Raw genomic sequence first — 15,785 nt, 5'->3', positions numbered from 1 at the left:
CACCATTCAAATGTCCTCCCAGAACTAATCAGTGTGTCTTTTAGGTATCAGCTGCTTTTAACCCAAACTTTGTTCCATCTTTTTTTAGCTGTTTATCTCCTTCTATTCTGAATACTGTTTTATGGATATCCCTTTGAGACGTTGTTTTATGCCATTTTATTCACTGGCTTATTCTCAATGGCTGGTTTTATGGCTAGAATCATAGAGTTGGAAGGGACCTCCTGGTTCATCTAGTCTAACCCCCTTCCCTATGCAGGACACTCATATCCCTATCGCCCATGTACTGTAACCTGCCACTCCCTTAAGGCTTCACAGGCTCAGCCTCTCCATCAGATGGCTATTCAGCCTCTGCTTAAAAATCTCCAAAGATGGAGAACCCACCACCTACCAAGGAAGCCTGTTCCACTGAAGAACCTCTCTAACTGTCAGGATCTTATTCCAGATGTTTAGATGGAATTTCTTTTGAATTAATTTCATCCCATTCATTCTGGTCTGTCCCTCCAGGGCAAGAGAGAACAACTCTGCTCCATCCTCTATATGGCACCCTTTTGAATAGATGGCTATCAGATCCCCTCTTAGTCGTCTCCTCTCCGAGGTCCTGCACCTTGCCCTGGATGGCTTCCAGGTCCCACTCCATGGCCACCAGCTTGTGCTGCAGTGCCATGGCTATTCGTGAAGGTACTTTTTCTGCTGTTTTATTATTTTATTTTATTCTGTGAACCAGGTTTTTATACAAAGGGGGATTCCTATAAAATCTGCATACTTAGGAATAACTTCCATTTGGGATCTTCAGAAAAAGAGGTTGCTGCTTGCCTCACCCTGTCCCTAGCCCCCCACCATCCTGCAGCTCCTTACCTGGTATTGAGCTGCTCCTGAGTGCCTTGGATACTGTCCTTGTTCCGATGGTCAGTGCCCAAAAGACAGCTGGCAATCTCATTCACTGCCGTGATGCGTGAGGCCAGGTTATTCATCTCTGGCTCCAGCATCTCAAACCTGAAATGGCAAGGACCAAACGAGAAGTCAGAAGGACGCTTTGTCAGCAATGTAGAAGAAATGTACCCCACCCACTGCAAAGGCCTCTTCATTGGGCCACTACTAGGGAGGTTAAAATGGTGGATATTCAATATTCCCTTGTAGTTAGGAAGGAAATACAAAGATGGCTTCCTTTTGAAAAGAGAGTATCGTAGCTAACTTTTTCTGAGCAGAATGCCCTACAGCCACTCTCATAAATCTGGATTAGATGACTAAGAACCATAAGAAGAGTCTGCTGGATCACAGCAATTGTCCATCTAGTCCAAGATCCTGTCTCACCTAGCGGCCAACCAGTTCCTCTGGATAGCCAGCAACAGGACATAGAAGCTGAGGACTTCTCCTGATGTTGCCTCCTGGCTCTGGGATTCAGAGGTGTCTCTGAATGTGGAGGTTCCCCTCAGTCACCATGGCTAGTAGCCATTGATAGACTTGTCCTCCATGAATCTATCTAGTCTCCTTTCAAAGCTGTTTATTCCTGTGGCCATCTCTACGTCCTCTGGCAGCAGATTCTACATTTTTATCACTCCCTGTGTGAAGTAATATTTCCTTTTGCCTGCCAATCAATTATATGTGCTTACAGTTTGTCTAGCCCAGAAGGGTGACTGGGTGTTCTAGATAGCTATCGTCACTAGTGAAGGAAAACATCTGGTGAGTTTCTAGGCCAATTCAAGATACAGGCATCAACCTTTGAAGTGCTAATTGGCCTGAGTGTCTGACAGTCCCATGAGCATGTACACACATATACACGTAGAGTCGCCACTCAAATTTCATCCAGTGGAGCCTTGTTCTAAAGCTCTCCACCACCAGAGTCTGACTGAGCTCTACCAAGAGCATGGTCTTCTCAATAGGGTCCATTTCTTTTGCAATGTGCTCTCATCCTCTCATGGGTGCACCAAGCCAGTTCTATCAACATTTTCAAAAAAACTGCATGAAAACTTCATTATGCCAAACACAATGTGAAATGTGTAGGGGTCATTTGGGCTACCCCTTTCCCCAGCAACGTGATCTCCTTTTTAAGATGGAGCAATCAACACAGCATGCACAGCATTCGAAATGCCAACTGTGCCAAAGATTTATAAAAAGGCAATATTGTCTTATTCGCTATTACTTTCCTAATAATCTCTATTTTACAATTTGCCTTGTTCACCGTTTTTGGCATATTCAGAAAAAGAAGACTGAACTAGAGGGACCACTGATGTCATCCAAAATGGCAGTTCATACCTAATAAATATAAACTAAATTCATGGTATCGCTCCCCCTTTAATGTGGGCAATACCCTGAGAAAAAAAATGCTTCACTTGAAGGCCCCCCTGCTCCCTACTTCCTCCCTCACCTTTGTTGAACCACTTCAAGGTCTTCCAGCTTCTCTGGGACATCCATTGTTTCAATCCAGTACTCCCTTTCACCAATCCAGAGCCCACAAGCGTCTGCTTCACTGAACATCTTGTAGAGATTGAGGGCATCCTGCAGGGCTTGCTTCCGATGCTCAGCCAACGTGACCAGCTCCTCGTAGCGCTGCTCCAGTGCAGGCAGACGCCCATCCACTTCAGGCGAATGGGCAAAGGCAGGCGGTAGGCTTCGCGCCTGCTCATGCAGGGCGTCCAGGGCTGGCCGATGGTTGTGAATTTCTTCCTCCACCTCCTTGTGCTTCTTCACCAGGCTCTGGGTTGAGTATTCATCGTGGCCTACCTCTGAGCTGGACACCAGGCGGAGGGCATCCAGTAGCCAGGCCTCCATGTCATTGGCATCTGCCTGGAACTGGTAGAGGTTGGAGGCTTGTTGGAGGCGGCGCTCCCGTTCGCCGGACAGTGCCTCCAGCTGCTCCCACTGCTCTTCTATCTCCCGGATGCGCTCGGCTACCTCTGCAGCTCCAAAATGGCCTTCAGCAACCAGTTGGCGTCCTTCAGAGATCGTCTGCTGCAACGGGCCAGCACGGCCACTCATCTCGTCGTGAAAGGCATTGTGCTTGCTGGTGAGGCGGAGAACACTCGTCAAGTCCTTGCCGAAGTCATCCGATGAAAGAATCTGGCTCTGCTCCCGGATCCAGGCCTCCTCCTCACCCATGTCCCAGAAGAACTTCCAAAGACGGCGCGACTCCTCCAGTTTGGCACGCCGTTGCGCCGCCAGTTCCACCAGCTCCCGATAGCACTGTTCGAGCGTCACCACACGATCTTGAACTACGTGGGGCTCACAGGCCTTGTACCCTGCAGGCAACAAAAACAGCCTTATGGTCTCCCATTCCCAGCAAACCTTTGAAAAAGTCACAGGATAGGAACTGCATCCTGGGCTGTGACCCATGAGCATGGTGACACGAAGACAGACAAGGTGTCGATTGTTTTACTCTCGGCATTCTCTCCAAGGGCTCAGTTAAAGCCATCTGACCAAACTTTGGTTCCCACTAATGATAGCAAATCAAGAGGCAAATCAAGGTTTAGAGCTGTTCATTGGGTTTCTTCCCCTCACTATCTTAGCTTGGTAAATTCACTTGCACCAATGAGGTGAAGCAGTTTCTTGAGCCATAACTATGGTATGTCAATTCAAACGTCACACCAGACTATAGCTTCTAAATCCACAGTATGGTATGACTTTCAACCTCCTCTAAAAGTAAAAATACTTAGAAACTTAGTTGCTCATTAAATTTGTGCAATTCTATCCTGTGTGCATTTATTGATGTATTGCACTGCATTGCATTGCCCGCCACTCCCAGGCCCTGCCGACTGATGGCAGTTAACAATGAAATGATGAAACCACATAAAAACAGGTACAAATATATAGTTTGGTGTACTACAGTTTGGTGTAGTGGTTAGGAGTGCGGACTTCAAATCTGGCATGCCGGGTTTGATTCTGCGCTCCCCCACATGCAACCAGCTGGGTGACCTTGGGCTCACCACGGCACTGATAAAGCTGTTCTGACCGAGCAGTGATATCAGGGCTCTCTCAGCCTCACCCACCCCACAGGGTGTCTGTTGTGAGGAGAGGAAAGGGAAGGCGAATGGAAGCCGCTTTGAGACTCCTTCAGGTAGAGAAAAGCGGCATGTAAGAACCAACTCTTCTTCTATACAACTGGTGATAAAAACTAGTCTAATTCTCCCCTCTCTTCCTTGCACACCCGACCACAGTCACCCACAGCCACCAACCACTGTCTTGGGGGGTAACTCTTGCCCAGATGATCAGCACATAGGGAGAACATCCTACTCGGTTTCCAGATAAAAGAGGTTTATTAAGCTTTGTTTAATCAGGGTTTCTCAGAACTGGGGAATCTAATAACCCTGGGTGTAGTAATAAATTAAGCTGATTTCTCCATGCTTACTGCCCTCTGCATTTCACACAAAAGGCACTTCCATCTGGGTTCTCTGACTGTGCTCTTTCTGCCCTCTATCTTGTGGAGTGAAGGCCTTTTCCATTCTCAGGGCTAGGTTATTACTATCGGATCCCTATCGACTTTCAATGGACACACTTGGCATTAGCAGTTTATGGAGGAAGCAATGCGAAGCTCATGATTATTCTTGCTTAAACTAATTTGATCAGCAATACACTGATCAATATATCCCTCTTCCAAACCCCATCCTCAACTGATGAGGTGGGTTCCCCCTATTCCCAAGAAAAGACAGCCTCCTCCCCGCTCCCAGGTGAAGATGTGCAAACTATTCCTGTGCCCAGGTGCACATTACATCATTCTTGCAAGGCTGATTCAAGGCCAGCCTCACCGATAATGTCCAAGCTCCCCTCTCCCATAGTTTCATCCTCTCAAGAGAAAATTAACAATCAGACTATACAAATGCAAGATGGAGCTCTTCCGCCAGGCATATGGTTAAGGCCAGGGTGGGAGGTCCCGACACTCGATCTGGGCCCCCGAGGTTCATCTGACTGATCTGGTTGCCTCACACCCATTAGGACTTCAGGAGATCAGTAGCATGGTTGTCCCCCAGCTGAACAATATTTTTCACCTGCTGCCTCGACATTGATATTAATTGGTTTTAGTAATTTTATTGAGGGAACTATGGGATTGTATTGTAAATTATTTATTCTGTAAACCGCCGTGAGCCTAAGGGAATGGCGGTATATAAATTTAATAAATAAATAAAATAAATAATAAATAAAAAACACTATCAGTTCACTTCCCCAGGCCCGCAACACAGAGAATGACAAGGGACATTGACAGATCATTGACCAATGGCGATACCAGATGATCGCGGTGGAAAGCCGGCAACCAGGCATATCCTGACAATTACCTTCTCCAGGAGCAGCAAACCGCTGGGCAGCAGCACTGATGGCTTTCACCCTCTCAGCCTGGACGGCGATGTCGGCCTCCACTAGAGCGTGGATCTGCAGCAGGTCCTCCACTCCGAGCAGATGTTTCCCAAAGTCCTGAGACTGAAGGCGGCCCTGCAAGGAAACCCAGAGGAGGATGAGGGTCCCACCCAAGCACAGTAGAAAGGACACAAGGTTGAACTCTCAAGCACCTCTGCTACATTGCCAGCCATTAACGCCTGGTGGCCCAATGGTGCAGGATTGACCCAACAGTGCTGGAGACAGCTCCACTTCTAGCGAATGCAGTTCTGCTCTGCTTGGCACACCAGCAAAGAGGATGCTCTTTACAGCCCCTTAAATGCACACTTGTGCACACTGACTCCACTTCTGACACCAAGAACAATCATCTGCAAGCATCTACAAATGAGAATATGCTGGTGGTCCCTGGCCCTAAGGAAATGCAACTAGCCTGGTAGAATATGCTGCCGGCACAAACACAGGCCTGACAGGAGTGTCAAAGTCCCATGGGCCTGCAAAATGCCACTGTTGCACCAGGCATATGGCTGAGACCAGGACACACAGACAAACTGCGCACTCCCCCCCCCCCCCCCATGCCACCCAGACATACTAAAATGGAATATTGGGACAGTGTTTTATTATTTATTGTTACAGTTTTATATTCTGATTTTAAAACACTGTTGCAGAAATGTATGTTGTGCACTGCCCCGAGCCTGGATGCCGAGAGGGGCAATTAATAAAATGAAACAAACAAATAGCTAGCTGGCTCAGGTCTTGCCAACTGAGGGCCACTGCTGTGATACAGCCGCTGTGGTACAGAACCTAAACAGATGAAGCAAGGGTCTCATAAGGAGATTGCACTGGATGGCTCTGATTTACACCATTTGGAGTGTTGGTGCTCTCTAAAAAAAACCCATGTTTGGGCAGGGCAAGGAACAAAACTAGCAGAGAGCCAGATAAGCTGGTGGAAGGAAGTCACATGCAGCTCCAGGCCAAGGATGCTCACTCAAGAGTAAGCTGTCCTACCCAGCAGAGCAGCCCGCACTGAAGTATGTATGCAGGCACAGCCTCGGGTGAGAAGAAATCATGATTGCTTGGGAATAATCTGCCCTAGAGTGGTAGCAGGCCCAAGTGACAATTGCCACTGTTTTGAGGGGCTGTGACTCAGTGGCAGAGCATTTGCTCTGCATGCACAAAGTCCAAGGTCAGTCTAAGGCAACTTCAGTTAAGAGGAGTCAAGTAGGAAGCAACATGTAAGATCTCTTCCTCAAACCCTGGAGAGCAGCTGCCAGCCAGGTACGACTCAGCATAAGGCACTTCCTGTGCTCATCAGGCATTGCTCTGTGAATAGGGCAGTCTTTCTCAACTTTTTTTTTTTTACCATTGAGAAACCCCTGAAACATTCTTCAGGCTTTGGGAATGCCCAGAAGTGGTGCAATTGTGTGGTATATGGTTGGGAAGCAAAGCTGTATAAATGCCAACCCGGGGCCCCTCCCTCCCAAACCCATAATCGACCATGGGGGGGGGGGGGTTGGTATGTCAACATGACCATATATGGTCATATCACCCAATAAATGTTTAACACATTTTAAAAACATATTAAAATTAATTAACTTCCACTCATTCCGCAAGCCCTTCCAGGGCCATCAAGAAACCCCAGGGTTTCATAAAACCCTGGCTGAGAATGCCTGCTCTAGGACAAGGTATCCCAATTATACAGCCCTGGTTTGACTCATTAGGTACTGATGCAGTTCATCCCCCATGCCAAGTATCATCCCCAAGGCTCCCTCCTGTTTCATTCACAGCACTGCCCGCATCTCACCTTCATCTCTTCCAACCAATCCATGAGGTAGGCCAAGTCCTGGAACATCTTCTGCAGCTCAAAATGGAGCAGCAAGCGCTCACGGCGGGCAGCCACCAGCTCCCGCAGATAATCCCAGAGCCTCGCCACGTTGTTCTTGCGCATCAGCACTCGCTTGATATCATGGTAGCCCTCTGCCTCCAACTCAGCTGCCACGGCGTTCACAGCCGACACACGCTCACTGTACGCCACAATGTCCGTCTCGATAGCCTCGTGCTTCCGCACCGCTGCCTCCACCGCTGAAATGTCTGATCCAAAATTATCCTGGTGGGAGGGAAAGATTCCAGAAAAAGATACAGAAGAGGGTTCTAAGCGGATTATACCACACCAGCGGACAACAGAAATGTTGGCTGTAAAACCAGGGAATTTTCACATTGAGGTCCCATCGATGGACCTCCTGACATAATCCTGGGTTTTGGCCACTGTGTGACCCAGAGTGTTGGACTGGATAGGCCATTGACCTGATTGAACATCGCTTCTCTTATGTTCTTATGTTGTAGCAGTGGCAGAACATTTGCTTGGTATGCAAAAAGGCCCAGGTTCAATTCTCTGCATCTCCAGTTTAAATTATGATAGGGGATTTGAGAGATTCCTACCTGAGACTCTGGGGAGCCAGTTTGCGTAATGAGTCTAAGGCAGATTTATTTGTGAGCTTTCTTGAGCTGGATGTTAATCTTGCCCATGCTTAGAATATAAGGAAGTAGATTTAAAAGATGGCAACATCGTTATGCAGTTTTCCAGCATACACTAGGACAGAGCTGCAAAAGCAGCAAAGACTGTGAACCCAAAAGAGGTCGGTTCCAGTTTCAATTCCTTGGCTTACCCTTAAATTCTATTCTCAGCCCCTTCATCTGCAATATAGGAACCATAACAGTGGGTTCTCCTGTAGAAGTGCTGGTGCTACACACTGGAAATGGATGTGACCAAAAACTCATTGAACTAAGGAAAAGCTATTTTCTACTTTCTCTCTGTGCACTTTCCTCTAATCTAAAGAGCTCAGGGCAGCATTCTGCTGATGACCTTCATAACCTTCATGATCTGGGTCTTTCCAGTCCACCACCACACCATATTGATCAGGGATAGAGGAAGGGTAGAAGAAGAAGAGTTGGTTCTTACATGCCGCTTTTCTCTACCCGAAGGAGGCTCAAAGCGGCTTACAATCTCCTTCCCTTTCCTCTCCACACAACAGACGCCCTGTGAAGTGGGTGAGGCCGAGAGAGCCCTGATATCACTCCTCGGTCAGAACAGCTTTATCAGTGCTGTGGTGACCCCAAGGTCTCCCAGATGGCTGCATGTGGCTAATTCAGAATCGAACCTGGCATGCCAGATTAGAAGTCCGCACTCCTAACCACTCACCAGACTGGCTCTTTACCCTTTCTTCACGACACAGTATTCCCAATTTTCCACTCCCGGATGTGTTTTAAAAAGAGCCAGTGTGATGTAACAGTTACGAGTGAGTGTCAGACTAGTATCTGGAAGACCCAGGTTCAAATTCTTACCCAGGCTTTGGAAACTTGCTGGGTGACCTCTGGCCAGTCCCACTCTCTCAGTCTAGCCTATCTCGCAGCAGTCTTGCAAGGATAAAATGGAGGAGAATGATGCAAGCACCTTTGTGTCCCCGTTGTAGAGAAATAAATAAAATGTGTTGGCGGGGGATGCACTTAAACTCCTGGAGTGGGGGGAAAGTAACTTCAGGAGACCATCTGGAGTGGGGCAGTAGCACACAGGGAAAAGATTTAAGCTCGCCTTCTCCCATCACTTCTCTACATCATCAAATGTAGTTTCCCAGGGCATGTTATGTATAATGCATAGCTGGGCCTCAGCTAATGCATATGAAGCATTTCAACACTTAGCATAAATAAATGAATACTATGATTATGAGTAATTACTATGCAATTATGCACAGGCCATCCTGTGCGTGTATTTTATTTTTCTTCTAGTATCAGGAATGGCATAATAAACACTTTGAGGAAATACACCACATTTTGAATAATATCACAAGGAAATGTGTGGAAACAGGATGATCCCGTCTCCTTCTAGAAAGAGATACTAAGGAGTGGCACCATTTTTGCACACTGCTAGCATTCCACCTTTAATAAAGGGTGTCTCTGCCTTCATTAACACAAGCATTAAGTGTTCTACTACCATTATGAAAGGGTGACTTTAAATGTTTGTTTGTCCCTAGAATGCACCTCAGACTACATCCTGGGGTGTGGGGAAGATGTCTTTGGTCACTCCTCACTAAATGGAGAATTGCTCACTTCGCAGCTCACAATTTATTTCTTCTGCCTTGGCAGGAAAAACTTGGAGCAACAATGGAATGTTTGAACTGGGGGAGGGGTAGGAAGGAGGGGAGAGGGGCAAAGAGTAATACCTGCTCCTCTTCCTCCTCCTCCCAGAAAAGAACAAACTGGGGGAAGTGTTGCTTCCACCCTCCCACCCAGCAAGTTTGGCTTCAGGTGCTACGTGCCCTTTCCAAAAGCAGGTGACTCAGAAGGAATGAGCTCCTGCTAGGGTGTTAGGGTTCCCAACAGGCCTGGAGAAAATTGGCCTCTCCGATTAGTAGAGGCTTAAAGCAGGGGTAGTCAACCTGTGGTCCTCCAGATGTTCATGGACCACAATTCCCATGAGCAAATGCTGGCATCTGGAGGACCACAGGTTGACTACCCCAGGCTTAAAGTGTGGAAATGGGCAGCTGAGCCTTTCCTGCCATGGAAGTAAACATCACCTGGCAAACATCTTCCTTCCTTCCTATTGTGTGTGTTATGTGCCATTATGTGTGTTACGTGCCATTGATCTGCTTCTGACATGATGACCCGATGAATAAATGACCTCCCAAAAGGCTATCATTAATAGCCTTCCTCAAGTCTTCCAAACAGAAGGCTGCGGCTTCCTTGACTGTGTTGGGCCTTCCTCTTTTCCTACTGTCTTCATGGACCAGGACATTTTCTCCTCCTGGCCGGCTGCCGACCCTTTTTCCTGGACTGCCCAAAGGGAAAGAAGGCCACTATTCCTACCTGTAGCTTTGGACTGGGGCTGCTATTTAGTCAAACTGCAGAAGAACGTGTCGTTCCCTGGGGGTTAATTAAGGATCATTTCCACCCAATCTCATGTGACACTCAAGCATTCATAGCCTGACGCGAGTTCCTTTTGATAATCAGAGAGATTTTGCGATCACACTACAGGGCACCAGGTCTAGACACAAACTGACCTGAGAGACCAGGCGCTGGTTCTCGCTCAGCCAGGTCTCGCGCATGGCTGCCTTCCGGTCAAATCGTGCGGCCAGCTGTTCCAACTTCTCCTGCCGAATCAGTTCATTGCGCAAGGCCAGCTCTCGCTCATGTTCGGCTTTCTCCAGACGCTCCCAGGCCTGTAGGTATGAGGGAATCAAGCATTTCCATAAGAAAAAGTGCTTGGAGTTCTAAAAGGAGCAGTTCAGGGGGAGGGGGCAGGGTTCCAGTCTGTTTAGAAACAATATGTGAACACATATATGGCAGCTTTCAACAGTGAAAGGGGAAAGCACTTGGCACATGCTCAGAGGCTGTGCCTTTTTATCATCATATATCTCAGCCTTGGCTTTGGAAATGATGCTTTAGGCTTTAGGATCTTGCATTTAGTAGGGGATTAGACTAAGGGCCAGTATGGCCTCTTCCAACTCTAGGATTCTATGAATATTTAGGCTGAAACTGGGTTAAAGTGAACAGATTCCAGGAAACTGCAAAAATTGATGATTAATCATTGTTCGCTAACAGATTCTACATATTTAATATAAATAATAATAAAATATAATAAAATTCTGTAGATATGGATTGGACCTGGATGCAACACTTAAGCACAAATTGCTTTTTTTTAATTCAGTGGGTTTCTATCCTGCTTCGGTTTAAGATTAAAAGTGGCTTCATAACAATACCAGAATGTCCCCTGTGTAAGACCCCCCCTCTAGCAATCTATTCATTTACTTGCTTTGCTAGTGCAGATGGCCTTCAGATCTCCCCCAGCTCTGCAGAGGAAATGTTCCCATCTTCCATAGTCACAAACATAGCATAGGAGCATTTATCCAACTTTAGGGCAGATGACTTCCCTACAGCCAAAGGAGGCTTCCCTCCAGCTTGTGCCTCTTCCGTTGGAGAAGGAGCCATTTATGTTGGTGGAAGACTTCTTAAGGCTGAAGTAGGCTTCCAGTTCTACTTAGTGGAATGTCGGGACCTATGTGATTATCTCTCACCTTGTTGATGTCGGAAATGAGCCTTCCCTCCCGAGGCGTATAAACCTTCTGGTTGTTGGCTCTCATCTTACTCTGGATGGTGAAAAGCAAAACTTCCAGATTCCCCTTCTCTGTGAACCTGGGAGTTGGCAGGTGGCAAGGTGGGGATGAGAGGTTGGATGTCAGTCAAGGATTTCTAGACATGAGCCCAGTTGCCCTCCCCCACCCACATGACTGCTAACATTCCAGGCAGCAGGTTGCCCTTAGACTATGGGCTGGGAGGGACAGACTTACTTGGGAGGCTTCTCAACGGTACGGTAGGTGTTAAAGGCTTGCAACTGATTCTGCACCCCACTCAAGCAATTGGCCAGCTTTCTGTCATTCAGAGTCAGGATGGTCTGTTCAATCCACTGCAGAAGGTCGGAGGCCAGCGTCTCATACTTGTCTATCAGCTTGTCCGCCTCAATGGCATAGTCTAGAACCTGGAGCAGAAGCCAATGTCATTCAGAATATTTGGGGTCCTGGGAAAGGAGCTGCTGACTGAGACGTTTTCTACACACACCCACACACAAATCCTTTCCCCCCCTACATCCAAGTAGTGCTGAACTGCCCAGCTCTGGATCGCACGGTGAGATTTGAGACAGAAACAGCAGGAAGAAGGCCCAAAGACGTTGTGGTTGGAATAAAATTACCATGAGCCCCTGCCAATTGGCCATGCTGGCAGGGACCTCATAGTCCATGGATATCAGGAGAGCTACAGTTTGGCCACCCCTGATCTAGGCCCTAAATATTCATTTTGCCTGAAGAGAAGCTTAATTAACTTTTAATTGTTTGCACACTTTTAAATCACCAGTCATTCCAGTAAGATATATCAACTCTCTATTCCTGTCACCACAACTTGTCCAAAAATATTTTGAACCAAGGGCCTTTATGTCTCTCTCACCCTGCCCTACTGACTCCCCCCCCCCTTCCATCTATGGTTTTGCTGCAGCCCTCATAATACCTTCCCAATCCGTTTCCCTTCCACGGCAAGGGCTTTCATCTTGGAGAAGTAGTGGTAGTAGGTAGCCACGTAAGTAATAATGGACTTCTCATCCGGCTGGTCCACGTTTACATCTAGGAAGGAGCATGAGATTATGAGCATCATAGAACAAAAGGAAGTACTTCTTCACTCGAAAAAGTAATTCAGTTGGGGAAGCCTCTTCCAGTGAATGTAGTGACAGCCACAAGTACAGATGGCTTTAAAAGGGAATTAGACATTTTCATAGACGATAGGTCCATCAATGGCTGCTAATAACTTTGATCCGGAAACTGCAGCTGGTCCAATATGTGGTGGCCGGGGTCCTCACAGCAACACCATGGAGGTCCCACATCCAGCCTGTCCTCCAACAACTGCATTGGCTACCAGTCAAATTCCAGATCAGACTTAAGGTCTTGGCAATTACCTTCAAGGCTATATGTGGACTGGGTCCAGGGTACTTGAAGGACCGCCTTTCTGCCTATGCCCCTTGAAGAGCTCTGTGCTCCGCCACCTCCAACCGGCTAGGGGTCCCTGGCCCCAAGGAAGTCCTCTTGACTTCAACCAGGGCCACAGCCTTCTCTGTTGTGGCCCCCACCAGGTGGAATGAGCTCCCAGAGGAGATCAGGGAACTAATGGAACTAAAACAGTTCAGCAGGGGCTGCAAAAGGGAGGTTCTCCGCCAGGCATTTGGTTGAGGTCTACCGGAACTAAACATCTACTGGGCCCTGAACCTCCTTCCCTTGAACCCATGTGACAGATTGGACCAACCCTGGGCCTATTAGACTGTTCGCTGTTAGAACGTTATTTTATCTGTTTATTGTTATTATTACTGTTACCTTCCATTCATTATAATCAGTATTATGTATTGTTCTGTTACATTCCATGTGAACCACCCTGAGCCTTAGGGGAGGGCATTATACAAATGTAATAAATAAAATATATAATCATGATGACCAAAGAGAACCTTCACATCCAGAGGCAATCAGAATCACACAGAAGAGACACAGGTGGCTATCCAGTCCAGCCACCCACCTTCTTGGGATTTAAAAATCATACAATCCTGACAGGTGCTCATCCAATCTCCTCCTAAAAACTTCCAAAAAAGGAGACCCCACAACCTTCTGAGGCAGCAGACTCCTACAAACAGCCCTCATGGTCAGAAAATGCTTTCAATATTTAAGTGGAACCCCCTTTCCCTTAATTTGAATCCATTGCTCCTAGTCCTAGTTTCTAAAGCTGCAGTAAACAGGTTGGCCCCTTCTTCGACATGTCTAGTTTTTACGTAGTTAAACACAGCTATCGTAACACCCTTTGCCCTCCCCTTCTCCAATAAACTTGCAAACTGCAGTGCCAGGAGGAAGCATCAGGGGGCGAAGGGTCTATAGCTTGCTCATTGGGCTTTTGGAGCAACTGGCTGCATTCATATGAAATAGGATGCTGAACAAGACTTATTTAAAACTGAGTCCAGGAGCACCTTAGAGACCAACAAGCTTTTCAGGGTGAAAGCTTTCAAGAGTCAAAGCTCTCTTTGTCTGATTTCTCTGCTTCATGAGACTCAATGCAAATTACAGCACTGGTTTCTCAATGTAATAAATATATTCAATAAATTGCATGATAAAACTGGATTACACCCTTAGGCAATAAACAACAGAATCAAATCAATCACTGATCTATTCTAGCCCGAGATTTATCTTGTTATACTCTTAAATGGATGGAAAGTTACTACCTTGCTAGACTTAGAATCACAGAATCATGGAGTTGGAAGGGACCTTCAGAATCATCTAGTCCAGTGGTCCCCAACCTTTTTATCACCAGGGACTGGTCAACGCTTGACAATTTTACTCAGGCCCGGGGGGGGTAGTCTTTTGCCGAGGGACCCCGCTGCTGCCTGAGCCCCTGCTCCGCTTGCTTTCCCGCCGGCACCCCTGACTTCCCGTCACCCACTGGGGGGTGCTGCCAGCAGCAGCGGCGCAGTGCCACGCTGAGGGGGAGTCCCAGCCATGGCGGCTGCCGGAGAGCACCAAAGGTGAGCCAGCGGCAGAGTGGTAGGGCAGTCCCCGAGGCAGAAGCCAGGGAGGAGGACGAGGAGGAGCCGTGACCTGGTACCGACTGATACACGGACCGGGACTGGTCCCTGGACTGGAGGTTGGGGACCACTGATCTAGTCCAACCCCCTGCACAATACAGGAAACTCACAACTACCTGCCCATCGACAATGACCCCAATTCCATGCCCAGATGATGCCCCCTCTGAGAAAAAACAGAATCCCTGGCTATTCTGGCCGGGAGGAAATTAGCCTCACACACTCAAAGTGGCATTTGGCATTTTCCTGGGCCTGCAAGAAAGGGCCACAGGAACCAAGCACGAACACAATTCTTCCTGCCCACCTACTCACAATCCACACAAGACTCAAGGTCCATATTGAGTCTGGATGGGACAAAGATTTAAAGACTTGGGTCATGCTGACCTCTTGGTCCAACCATCCTCACAGGATGGTTGTTAACGTCACCTGCTATTCACTAGGAAAAGATTTGTGACTTACACTATATGGTTCCACCCTCTTTTCTGCAAGGAAAACAGGCTGTTCCTCCTGATGTCATGGAATTTAATGTAAATCATGCATGGCCCATGGAATCTATATATTTGTATTTTATAGGATTTGCTTCATTAGTTAGCATATGTTAGCATTAATTAGTAATGGCTCAGTGAATCTACTTATGATTTCCTGTAACTCCAAACACCAATTTTTAATTCCCATTGTTCTAATGCACTCTTCATGTCCTTGTGAAGTTTCACAAACAGGGCTTCAGACAGCCCTGATAACATCTCATGAACAGCTGTTAGTCTACCAGCATAAATCACAGGAAACAGAACGCTAACACTGCAAGTAGCAATCAGTATACTTCAGTTTCACTTAAAGCATCACTGGTACACTCAGAGGTACATCATGAAATTGACAATTTAGATGGAAACCTATTCACCCACACATACACTCTCTCTCCATATAAGCTCTCAGTGCCTTGTGACATATGAACTTCTCAGATCTGGATTTGGGGAGGGTAACTTTTTTTGCATATTCTTGAGTAAGAGACTTTGGATTCCTTCTTAGGTTCAAATTAGGCAGAACAGGAATGTCATGCCTTCTCATTTATCCAGGACTGCTTTAACATACGCCAGTCTGATTTGTGTTTCTTTTATATTCCTGGTTCTTAGTCTCTCACATTTAGTTAGATAATTTTTAAATAGAACTTTTAACTAGAACACTAAGTGCTGGGAAAGCAAGATCTTCACATTGGATATGGAATAAGTAAATAAACTTATGATTTTCCCTTTACATCAGAAGCCAGAAGTGGCACAAGCCACTTAACTTAGCACTATAATTTAGTGATCTGTGTACT

General features: G+C 46.9%; 1 protein-coding gene across 4 annotated transcripts in view; it reads right to left on the bottom strand.

The window, feature by feature from the left end:
- Positions 1–15,785, bottom strand: part of SPTBN2 (spectrin beta, non-erythrocytic 2) — a 106,024-nt gene that overhangs the window by 28,827 nt on the left and 61,412 nt on the right. For all 4 annotated transcript variants that reach the window (XM_077328907.1, XM_077328916.1, XM_077328925.1 and 1 more), the window contains 8 exons: positions 12,370–12,482; positions 11,661–11,848; positions 11,388–11,505; positions 10,374–10,532; positions 7,124–7,426; positions 5,265–5,418; positions 2,366–3,236; positions 856–993 (listed from right to left, as the gene is read on the bottom strand). In XM_077328907.1, coding sequence (XP_077185022.1) covers positions 856–993; positions 2,366–3,236; positions 5,265–5,418; positions 7,124–7,426; positions 10,374–10,532; positions 11,388–11,505; positions 11,661–11,848; positions 12,370–12,482 — 2,044 coding nt within the window. The remainder of the gene's footprint in view (positions 1–855; positions 994–2,365; positions 3,237–5,264; positions 5,419–7,123; positions 7,427–10,373; positions 10,533–11,387; positions 11,506–11,660; positions 11,849–12,369; positions 12,483–15,785) is intronic.

This window comes from Paroedura picta, chromosome 1 (assembly GCF_049243985.1).
Source record: "Paroedura picta isolate Pp20150507F chromosome 1, Ppicta_v3.0, whole genome shotgun sequence".
NCBI lineage: Eukaryota > Metazoa > Chordata > Lepidosauria > Squamata > Gekkonidae > Paroedura > Paroedura picta.
The sequence above is the reverse complement of the archived record's forward strand: the minus strand, read 5'-3'. Positions and strand labels throughout refer to the sequence as shown.